Source organism: Harmonia axyridis, chromosome 5 (assembly GCF_914767665.1).
Source record: "Harmonia axyridis chromosome 5, icHarAxyr1.1, whole genome shotgun sequence".
NCBI lineage: Eukaryota > Metazoa > Arthropoda > Insecta > Coleoptera > Coccinellidae > Harmonia > Harmonia axyridis.
Window position 1 is genome coordinate 25519116 of NC_059505.1, and position 12690 is coordinate 25531805.

A 12690-nucleotide genomic window follows, 5' to 3' on the forward strand; every position below is an offset into this window, starting at 1 on the left:
GAACAGTACGGGGGAAAATGAAAATACTCAAATTAACTAATATATGGGTATTCAAAATTGATATAATCACCCAAGTCACAATGTCTTCGATCAAAACCAATAACACAAACAAACTGAAGTAAATTCAATCTTTTGTCAATAACATTTCCAATACCTACCCGAATTCAGCAATTCAAAATATTACTGAGCCCTTACCAACTCAATATCGATTTTCCACAGCCGCTCGGGATGTCTATAACTTCTGAACGCACTTTAGTTATATGCTTTCAACACATGGGAGAAGTGTGCCATTATTATATTTTCAGATTATTCTCTTGGTTATTAAACATGAAACGTTTGGAAGTGAATTCATATTTTCTTGGATTCATTCGACAATAAATTCATGATGATATTTTCAGTAGCACTGGCCATTTCTGGTGGAATCCCGCAAATCTAAAAATCTTCACTATCTATTATAAATATGAAAGATGAGCAGGAATTTAACCGAAATAAGTAATGATTCTGTCATAACGATCAACGAATACATTGTCAAGAACAAGGGCGTAGATCTTTTTTTTCTTGGAAGGGGGGCGAGGAGGGGAGTAATACAAAAAAAAACTTCGTCAACTTCACATTAATGATTTTATGAAGATAAATAATTAGAAAACAATATATACGTATATACAATACAAGTAATATTTTAAAAACAACAACAAATTTTTTTTCCGTGAGAAAATGGTTAATGAATTTATGATCGTAATAAATGGAAAAAACACAAAGCATGACGTGTTATAGCCTAAAAAGTAATGACTCAAATACAATTTTTGGGAAAGGAAAATGAAATTATTTACCCGTAATATAGTTTGTCCAGGGACGTCGATAGAGGGGAGGCAGGGATGCGGTCACCTAGGGCGCTAAAATTCAAGGGCGACATTTCGAGCTTGTTCAACAAAAATCACATGTGTCGAAATTTGAAGAACCGAATGAGATTTAATTCGGTCAGCAACAAGAGAAAGGAATACCGACAAATTTAATTAACATCAAAAACCATCAGAGTTTCATGCCGCCTTATGCTTGATAATCATAAATATTTAGATGTAGCGTAATCCACTCATAGTTCTGTTGACAAGTTATCGATGCTAAAAAAACACATGCACTCATCTGAATCGTCGGCGTTCGCTTTGCTGGACGAATTTTATTGCCATTTGTGGCGGCTTCTGGATCATTTTTCCAATTCATCCGGTTATATATTCAATAATAAAAACAAAAAAATGGAATATTCAAGCGTTTCATGAAGTCGATATTGTTATTACATTATATCGTTTTTCAAATAATCTATTCGATTTAAATTTGAATAAAAAAACATCAAAATAAATTTTTTTCTTCTAAAATACTTCTTATAAGATTTTCAACACTAAATCTATGAATACAAGCACACCAATAACCATTCTTCTTCCACCTCACCCTTCCCGCTCTTTTGCTTATAGAACAAAAAACCTGCAAGGGTGCCGTAGCATTCTGAAGAGTTAGCATTTGTTAGGGCGAAAATTGGGTCTCCGTCTAGGGCGGCAGTATGGCTAGTGACGGTTCTGAGTTTTTATTTTGTGTTTTTTATAATATAATTACCAAGAATTTCCTCTTCATATTCGCAAACCTTCTGATCGCATAACAAATATCGGGTTCAATTTTCTTATGGATGTATAATGAGGCCAAACTGCAAATCTTTCCTGATCTATTGTTTATCTGAGTCAAGTTTTCAACCTCTTCAATGTTGAAAAACTCTTTTCTGAGCTCGCCACACTTTCAAGCATTACAGTGATCAAATATACATAGTCTTGTAAGATTTCACGTATACCTACTTATGCGTTTCGTCCCTGGCACACACACCGGACTCATCAGTGTGACTTTGGTATAATTGTGTGTGCCGTGTCACAGACGCTTGGGGAATTTATTATTATCGGGAGCCGCCGGGACTCGAACCCGGGACCTTGTTGCATCTCGGTGAGTGAGAACACAGTCTTAGCCTCTAGGCCACGGAGTGCTGTGTTTTATTATTGTTGCTATGTGGGCTTTATGAGAAGCCGCCACAGTCTCAACTCTTAAGTATAAAAATTTGGAATGTAACAAAAACTTGAAAAGTTGGGGTAAGTGTATATCAATGACGAATGCAAAAATTACATATGGCAAAACAAGGGGCGACAAAGCGGATAAAGAAAAATAATAAACCTCGGAAGTATACCTTCTCGTAGTGCAATGAAAGTAATCTTCTTTAAGTTCCGATACTGTTGATTGCGATTTTAGTCAAAATAGTATGTGTACCTCGTAGTGAAAACACAGCGTTTTTGTACTCGGTTTAATGCCTTAGCCAACAATTTACGTAGTCGTACATGCAAGTATTGCTCTTACTGCTGTTTAGAACCTGTGATAACCTTTTTGATTTCATCTAGAGCGAATCTCAGATTCACTCATTTCTCATCAAGGCAACAGCCGCCCGCAGCAAGCAGTTTGATATTCGCACCATTTGCATAACCACTTCAAGCTTCTAACGCTCTCGTTCCGAATCGAAGTCTCAACGGATGGTCAAATAAACAAGGTGGAAGCACAGCAGAGGCCTCATAACTATTTCAGCTGATATTTATCCACGATTAGACGCGAAGAGAGGCTGCAAGAAGATGGCGCGCCACCACGCATGCCTACGTCTGGGTTCGAACCTCGTATTCTCTCACAGTGTGCGGTAGCGCGTATAGGCGTTAACATGCCTCGCTGTCAAACCGCTGGCGAGCCCAGAAGATACGCCGGCTGTCATAAGAGCCACCCCAGTGGCAAAGCCCCTCTGCGCTGATCCTCTCAAATTCTAAAAAAAAAAAAAAATAATTAGTAGTTAAGTGTTTTAATGGGTAGGGCATGATTTCTTGGTACTTTTGAGTTTTATCGTTACTGCCCACATGGGCCATTGCTTCGGGAATAAACGGGTTTAAATTGTACATAAAGTGATTAGGGACCAAACTGTTATCGTGTTTCAAGTGTAACCATAGGATTAGGAATTTTTCTGCAACTCCTCATCAAACCATGGCGTTGGCAAATGTAACCCCTCATGCAGCCATGGCTGTTGAAGATTTACTTATGCTCTTCGATAATTCTAATACTTCTAATAGTTCCAATAACACCATTGCCATAGCTCACTATCCCAGTGGTTACGGCCTACCTCAAATAGTGGTAGCCTCAATTTTCGCCACTATTATAATGATTATAGTTGTAGTTGGTAACATGCTCGTAATTATAGCTATAACAACCGAGAAATCCCTCAAGAGTATCCAGAATTGGTTTATCGGTTCCTTAGCGGTCGCTGATTTCTTCCTGGGACTCATAATAATGCCGTTTTCGTTGGCGAATGAACTGATGGGGTACTGGATTTTCGGTACCTGGTGGTGCGATATTCATTCAGCGATGGATGTTTTGTTGAGTACGGCTTCAATTATGAACTTGTGTTTGATATCGTTGGACAGGTATTGGAGCATCACTCAGGCTGTGGAGTACCTCAAGAAGCGGACCCCTGTCAGAGCTATCGTTATGATTGCTGCTGTTTGGATTTTGTCTGCGCTGATCTGCATACCGCCACTTCTTGGATGGAAGGTTGAGAGGACGGCTGAAGAGCAGTACCCTCAGTGTCAGGTAGGAAGGGTTATATTCATACTGCCTAGAATAGGAAGGTATTAATTAAACGAGAAATGTAACTGCTATAACTCTCAATATTGGCCAAGATAAATTTATCGGTAAAGTGGATGAAGGGTCTCTGTGAAACGCCGCAGGTTATTTACAAAGCGAACAAAACTTCTGAGATGGTCGTTCATTTGACTGCGGGAATGGGAATTTCAATAATTCGAAATAGCTTATGTAAACTCTAACAATTTACTTGGACCTATCTTGAAGGAAGTCTATTGGAATTTGAATTTTGACACGATATGATCATTTATTGAATTCCATTTTCAGTCGACTGAGTAGATGAAGTCTGTATTTATTTGAGCCATATAACTCAAATATATCATGAATTATTAGATGTTTAATTTGAAAAATGCAGATCTATTGAAAGAAATGAAAACAATTTATATAAGATATTCTTAAATTTTTTTTTCAGCGTGAAATTTTTAAGATATTTCATTGGAATTAAAAAAAATCCACATTATTCCTTCACACTCCAATAAAATTATTTAGAACTTTCCTTCATATACCTTGAATCTCACATATCAGGAAAAACTGTTGTTATAATGATTTGAACGAAATACCTATTCTATATCCACACCGAGATCCGCACTCTTATTTTAAGACAATTGTACCATCATACCCTGATTTATATGGGTGAATATTACTCAATACTGAAGAAGTTATTCAAAAAATATGGTACGTATGTTTGCCGAATATCAATGCATATTAGTCAATTCATTGGACGATAGATAAATTATTTACTTTCTCCATTGAAGAGCAATAAGTCTTTGTTTTAACTTCCATGAACTCATGAAGTGAAGTTTTTTTTGGAGATTGTTGTCTAATCTTTTAGTATTGATATTGATGAGCGGTTGACAAAAGACCTCGTTAGCCGCAGTTCGGCACTTTGAGAACCAGCCCTTCATAAAATTCTTTTTCGAGATATTATCCACCCATTCGCAGTTAAGTAAACTAGAGCAAATTTTACTTCAAAGATTATTATTTCCAAAGCGAAATACCTCGACATTGAAAAAATAAAGTAATAAATTTACAAAAAAAATAATCAATATCCAACAGTGAGATTCGAACCAGGTGTCATTGAATAAAAAATTTTAATGGAAATTATAAAAATTCTTATCTCTGATACTTCAGGTTCTAATACTTTGTTTTCAGTGAATAATATTATTCACACTGTTATCACATAATACCATAATTGATATTTTCAATTGCATAATTATATGTTAAATTTTTGATTTTTGTGAAAAAATTTTTATTATTGCTTCAAAATATTATAGAATGCATTCTAAAGCTAAAAGTCTAATGCGTTATAATAACCGATTTTGTATCAAATTTCATCCCAATATCATACTTACCGAGAAAATGTTCTAGTGGCTGTGGTCCGGATTATCGTTTATTCGATATCTTTCTATTTTTTTACTCTTACTCTTCGATTTTCGGATTATGTATATTTATAAAAGTAAACTGTGGAAATTTCAAGGGGTGTACATTTTTGATCTTCGAAAGATTTCAAATCATTTTTCAATGATTCACATTATTTTTTCGTGAATGTTAACAATTAATTCCAAGATACACTCGTTAAATTCATGAAATGTTTTATTTTTGCTTGAAAATAATAAAAATGGATAGTACAAAGGTCTGAAAAAAGTCCTAAAATCAATATACGATTCAAGTACTCTTCGATATATCGAATAAATCTCTCCTGAATAACATATTGAATCAATTGTAATAATAATTGAAAACAGAAATTTTCATTATAAAATATTCACGAAAGTGAAGAATCTTAATGGAGACACAAATATACAAATGAAGATTTCCATAGTCATAGCTACCTTCGTTCAAGTAGGTTCTTCTAATTGATCATTTGAAAAGGCCCCCTAAACGGAGTTTCAATAGGAACAATTGTCCCCTTACTCAAAAACGAGCGTTATCTATTCTTATCTTTATTTTCTGGGCTACATTTTGTAGGTTCATACATTGCTTCTTGTGGAATAGATAAAAAATGGAGCTGAAAATCTGTAATGTTGTAATATAAAAAAAGTTTCATGTGCGAAATGCTGCCAATATTAAGAGAGGGAACTTTTATATTCACCAAGATAATGAGTTTCGAAAAAAAAATCATCTAATGTTATCGACTAGTAACTGTTTTCCTGACTATGAAAGACTATAAAAACTTTTTTCTGTGTTCTGTCTGTAGTTCCTACATGAAAAAAAAAATCGATATCTCTTTGATATCAGGGTCAATTTGAGAGACTTATGCAATGTTCCTGAGAAAATATTACTAAGAACTTTTCTTTTAGGTGACCATTGCATAAATAGATTTGTAAGCATTCATTGATTTATAAGCATTCATTGATTTGTGAGCATTCATTGATCTGTAAGCAATCATTGATTTGTAGGCATTCAATTTTCAGTTCTTTGGAACGGCGCGGCGCATTAACCCATCATTTAATTTGGTCAACTTTGTAGTCATAGTTCTCAGTTCTAAGAACGATTATAATAATAATATAATATAATATAATGTTTATTTACTATAAACATAAAAATATAATTTGTAGGATTTGTTTACGGAAATCAAGAAAGAGCCACTGCATGCAGGTGAAATTTTTTGAAATGTCAAAGGTTCCAAAGGGTTGAAAACTGTTGTGAAAAAAAAACGAAGAAGGAAGTCAATAAGCAGAAACGCACAAAGCGCTGCCTTTATTGCTTTTCTTTCTTCAAAACTTTGATGCCGGATCGAAAAGCTTATTATAATCTCACTTTCAATTCAATAGAATAATCTCGAAATTTATTAAATCCACCCCGATAATTTCCCCTGATCCCCTCAATTCACATCTTTCCTAATAACGAAAGAATACTACGAATCGAAAAAATATTGCTGCTCATAGGCATCTCAATTTCCTCCCCGGCGATTCCATTCAAATTTCCGTTAACTTGGAGATGCTCCAGGGGAATATTGTACGAAATATAATATTTACTTTTAATTCCGTCGAAGTATTCGTATCAACTCGTGGGCCGATCCAGCAGGCCATTCAGTTTAATTGAAAAACGATAAAATTGGAGCGATATTGGTCGCAGCGACCTGCGTCTGTTATCAGAACAGGGCGCGAAGATGAAACGGGAGATACAGACCTAATGAAAATTCCCTGCTGATGGGTGTGGCGATATGCTTCCTCTTCTGCCGCTCCTGAAAAGTCAACACTTCAAGTTATTTTTAACTATAACACTATCACCGAAAATCTATTTAAGCATGCGCAATGAACACCTTATGCTAATACCTTCATTAAATATTCGATATGGCAAACTGAATCCCCATATTTTCCCAAAATTGATCAACATCGGATGAGTAGAAAAGGAATTATAGGTATTCGAGGTATTTTACGTTTGTGCTTGAGTAAAGTATACCATAGATGCTAAAAAGCTGAAATTTCAATGAAACTCTACTACTACCTGATCCATACCAATTTTCTTCGGATTCGGAATGACAAAACATGAGATATAGGAACAGTGCTAACTAGCACAATTTTTGGATCATCATGCAGGCTTAAACTGAATGCCCATACCAAATTTTATGAAAATCGGATAATAATTTCAAAAGAAGTCTGTTAGAAAGATATGCGGACATAGACCGACATACTGACACGAAACCAAAACTGGTCGAGAAAGGACTTTAGGACATCAAAACAAACTTGTGGACCGTCGAAGCATGTTTACGAAAGTGATCATATGATGAATTTTACAGACCTTGAGATTTTGCAGGTACAAAACAACATATAAAAGAGATCTTTACTTGAGACCCTCGAAATCCACAATTTTGATAATAATGCTCGTAATCATGTTCACGTTATGACAGATTCCATCGGAATTGACCTTGTTTACCCGTTTGTCACCTATTTCATTGGAAGGACAGAGGGCAGGATCGTCGCGCAAACAGACAGCCAAGTTTAACGTGAGTTTTGTGGATAGGAATTTTATTATTGTATTGACTATTAGACATTGTAATATCAAGAGTTCATTTTCTCCAACTTTAGCATATAAGTGAAGGAGAGAAAACTCCCCTCGACGTCGGCTTTCTCACTCCTCGTTAAGAGGAACATTCAATCAATCCCAGAAATTTAAGTCCGGTCCTTGTGGTGCCCCTGGTTCTCGTTGAATTTCTGGTCCTCTTCCACGCGACCCGCCTATTCTTGAACCTGTCCGTCAACTCCTAGAAATTTTCTCACCGTCCTTCCAGTACCTTAAAGAACAGCTCGTTGCATTATATTACATATGCATGGTCACAGTCCTAGTTGCTTGATATTTCTCTTGAGATTTTTGGGTACTATTCCAGTTTTTGGGATGATAATTGGAATAGTTCTCGTTGATATAATTCCCTACTGGTGCTTCATCTGAAATTTGAGGTCCTTATATTTTGTTTTTTTCTCAACCTCCTTTTGACGCATGTTGTTATTTGGTATTGCTTCGTCGATGAGTATTACTTGTTGTTATGTTTATCGACTAGTAGTATATTGTCTGTTGTGAGCTCGGTTATTATGGACGGTTTCATCAGTCATAACTGTACGATCCCAGTACAGTTTATAGCGTTCGTTTTCCAGGATGGTCACCGGTTGGTACTTGTAGTATGGCACTTTTTCAGAATGAATTAGTTCTAATATAAGGTTGCCAATTCTCGGAGTAGTATCTTTTCCACTGCATCGTGGCGCTCTTTATATTCATTTCCTGCAAACATTCGGCATCCTCCCGTGATATGTTGATTGTCTCAATCGTGGGACACCCATAGCGGCATCGATCGTCAGTAATGGTTCGATCCTTTATAATATGCTTCCAGTAATTTCTGGTTAGATCACTTGATCTTGGATGGCTTAAAGAAAATCTTTCGTTTCTCGATACATCGCACCTGATATGAGCCAATAGTTTGACGCTTCAATGTCGACATGATCCTGGTTCACCTCGTTGAATTGTCACGTTTGCAATTTTTCTGGGATTGTCTGGTAGTTGTTATATGAAAATTGCTCCTTATGCAGTTGTGAAGGTATTGTTTCATCTGCTTCACACAGTATAGACCTCTGATGTATGTAGACCTCTGATGTACTTGCTTGATCTCTGAAGTATTCCCGTAGACCTCCTATCCGCCCAAATGCATGTTCCTTGATGTCCGTCAGACCCCTGCCTCCTTTATTTCTTGGCAGTGTAGTCCTATCAATCCTGCTTTTTACATTTTGCTTATTTACTTTTTTCATCAGCGTTCCCATTTTGCGTTGCATGAAACTAAACCGAATGAGTTAGAATTGAACATGCATATGTATTGATGGCTCTTGTCATGTTCTTGTAGTTGAGGTTTGTTTTTAAAAACTTTTTAGTTCTCCTAACGAACTCAGTAGTTAAGTCTTGCTTCATTCTTTGGTGGTTGATTCGTCGGTTCTGTTTCATTCCAAGGTATTTGTTGTAAAGATCATCCGATTTCATTGCTTTTATTTCCTGTCCATTTGCAAAAGTAATCGGTTCATTTTGAATTTTTCCTCGCACGACGCTACACTGAAAAACTTTTCACTAGTTCGACCATAATTTCTAGGCGGTATTCAAGAGTTTATTATTATTGTTTTCATTATTATTTCACTTGAAATAGTTTTTTAGGATTTACTCACTTTTCGGTAAGCCTCAATGGCTATGTTGTTCTTTCTTTCAATTGATGGTTGTTTTATACAAATCAAAGATCCCTGAAGATAGCTATCAATGAAAATTTTTTCATTGATCTTTGAATTTCATTACCCGATACCTACCACCTTCTACATCCAAATGAAAATTATCATATCAACAGATCCTCAGCTTTCAAAATTAATAGGAATAGGAAAATAACAGACATTGTGACGAAATGATAGAGCGATCGGTTCGTTCGGTGAACGAGCACTCAAAAACGTTAAAATTGAAGCGATATGTGTCGCAGCGTCCCTGGCGTCTGTTATCGGAGCGGCGCTCGAAGAGGAAATGGGAGACTCAGACCTAATGAAAAAATGTCACTTAGGAATCAATGAGTGCGATTGGAGAGCTACTTACCTTTCGACGGAGTTCTTTAAGGTGGGGAGATAAAACTATTGAGAGGACTCCTAGAACAAACAGAGGGCAAACGGCAGTTTATTGGAAAATCGACCCTTCACTTGGAAAGCTAATTTTCTCTCGCATTTTTCTTGATTATCTCATGAAGGAATATGGCGTTTAAGGGTTTTGAGTTGAGAAGTGTGGAGTGAAACCTATTGTCTTTAGTAGTGTTTGGTATTTTAGATAATTTAGTGGAAATATATTGAAACACCTATATACTTATACAGGATATTCAAAAAAGATATGCCAATATTGAAGAGAGTGATTGCCCATATCATTTTATACAAAAAAGTTTCTATAAGCATAAGTCCGCAATCGCTTCATTACCGATCTACAGCGTGTTTGAGTTTTATTGAAAAAAACAGTTAAAATTAGATTTTTCCAAAACGGCTTGAGATATCATAATGAAAATTTAGGCGTGTTAATAGCCATGGGAGACACATAGTTTGCAATACAACACGATGCTTCAGTCGTACCAGTGGCGCCCGCATTGGCCCGTCATAGGCTATTCTTCAAGAAAAAAACAGGATGCCGCTGATTTCTCTGAAAATAAAAATAAAAAAAAAACTTTAAGTTCGTCTTGCAACATGTGTCTCCCACAGCGATAAACACGCCTTAATTTTCATTATGATATCTCAAACCGTTTTGGAAAAATCTTATTTTAACTGTTTTTTTTTTTTTTACTTAAACTTAAACACGCTGTAGATCGGTAATGAAGCGTTTGCGGACCTACACTTATAGTAACTTTTTTTGTATGAAATGACCTGATAGGTAAACGTTTGATTTGGAAATACCCTGTATAATTATGTATATTAATTTACTCGAGCAAATAGCTACGTTTCATACTGAAAATATTGATATTTGTTCTTTTGTTGACAGTAATTCCATTGCTATGTACCTATGTGAAACATCTCCAAAAAAATTCTTCGGTCAATGTCGAAAAAAGCTGTCAGAATTGAAGCAATGAAAACTGTTTGCATGGGTCGCGAGAGCACATTTTTTTGGACTTCACGTCAATGTGTTTCTCTTGTCATAATCAATAGAAGCAATACTTACTCATTGCGAAATGCTAAATAGTATTTTGTGCAACAAGTGGGGGAAGTCCAACTTTTTTCACGAGTGTGGAAGTTTGTGGCACGAGCCTGAAAGGCGAATGCCGCAAACACACGAGTGAGAAAAGGACTTTCTCCATATGTTGCACACTAAACTTTTCCTACAACTGCACAAATTTAAACAGTTCAAGTAATGTACCCTTTTTCAATTCAAAATAGCCTTCGTTGACAGTATCTGATTATTTCTTGTGTTTCCATAAAAATGACTTCTCAAAAGCACAATTTCATTGGTCTACCTAGCGAGGTGTGGGCAAAGTGCCATGTGGAATAATATTTCTCACAGTATCAGCAATACTTAGTTTTGAAATAGAGTAAGCTATGAAGAATACGCTACATTCCTTAGCAGTTATAGGAAAAATTATTATTTTCTATCTGCAAGCAAACTTCTACAAGATGAAATTTTGAATCACAGTAACTCTATTTCTACTTCTTCATTATTCAAATAACAATTGTTTCGCTAGACAGTAGTTTCTTCAGATTTTTGAAGAAGCATTTGTGAAGCTATATTATTGTTATTTAAATAATAAAAAAGAAGAAATAACTCTCATTTAATTTTGAAAGGAATTAATTTCCATCAATAAAATATCGAGTCAATTCGATACGATCAAATGTGTTGTCATGAATAGGTATACTGTTTTTTTATGATTTTTTTCCCCAACTTCTCGGGTTCTGGTCATGCGGTCAAAATCTAATTTGTCATGGAGCTTCTAACTCTTATTTTTTTTTCTAAATGCAAAATCATACTGACGAAAGGGAAAACTGAATTTTTCGGGGAACGACCGCTCGAAATCCTGAACCTTCCATCTATTTTTCTATTCCAATGCAGGGTAAAAAGATATTTGCACACTTTTCAGAATCACATTTTCCTGTGATTGAACGAGCTGAAACTGAAAATCGATTAAAGCATAAAATCGCATCGATGGATATGAAAAGCCAGTAACATGATATTCCTCCCATTTATTGCTCTTCATCAGGACTTTCTGCCAGTATATATGCTGCGCTCAGAAGCTCTAACCGGGGTTATGTGCATTCCAACTGTACTGCAGATCTACTTTATGTCCATGTCGTTAAACAGTTGTAAAAAGAAATGCATTTCCAATCGGGTTCCGGTGGCATCTCTTTAATTCTCCAGATAAAAATAATGGCTATGACGGAAGCATAAAAACCAACTTCATCAACTCCTTCATTTGAATAGAGAACATGAAATTTCAATACGATCATACAACTGGAATTGGCGCTGGCAACGAGGGAAATGAAGAGTCGTTTCCAACAAGGTTATGGTAATTGAAATTTCATATCAGATCACCTTTGACTTTGCATATCGTGAACTGTTCAGGTTCAAATATGCTTTGGAATATTCCTTCCAGTACATATACACCATGAGGCATATTTTGTCATGTTGATCAGTTGCATACTCGATGCCCTATATAAAATAGTCCAGCTGAATATTGCTGTCACTGTCACTCATTCAGATATTGACCGTGCTGCATCCAGGTGCATTCGATATAAAAGATGAATCATTCACATAATGAGTGGATTTCTTAAAACAGTAAAATATTCAAAACTTTTTTTGTCAATGCTTTATATCTCTCTATGAAATAATAATAGAATGGATAATTTTCATGAGACGTATATCCTGATTCCTGATGAATAATTTTGTATGCTCATTGTTTCAGATAGAGTCTATTTTTCAAATTGAAATTGAATCGAATCAAATTTGATAACGAACTATTATGAATTATTTTAATTCAGTCATGCGAGAAGAATTCAAATCACCCTACGT

The 12690-nt window shown here is 35.7% G+C and overlaps 1 protein-coding gene across 2 annotated transcripts in view; it reads left to right on the top strand.

Annotated features, from left to right (window-relative positions):
• The window catches only part of LOC123681211 (alpha-2C adrenergic receptor), a 437152-nt gene that overhangs the window by 11103 nt on the left and 413359 nt on the right, over window positions 1-12690 (top strand). The window contains exon 2 of one of the 2 annotated variants that reach the window (XM_045619462.1): window positions 3486-3651. In XM_045619462.1, coding sequence (XP_045475418.1) covers window positions 3486-3651 — 166 coding nt within the window. Of the gene's footprint in view, window positions 1-2739; window positions 3652-12690 lie in introns of those variants that run through there. The other variant, XM_045619461.1, reaches the window with a different exon arrangement.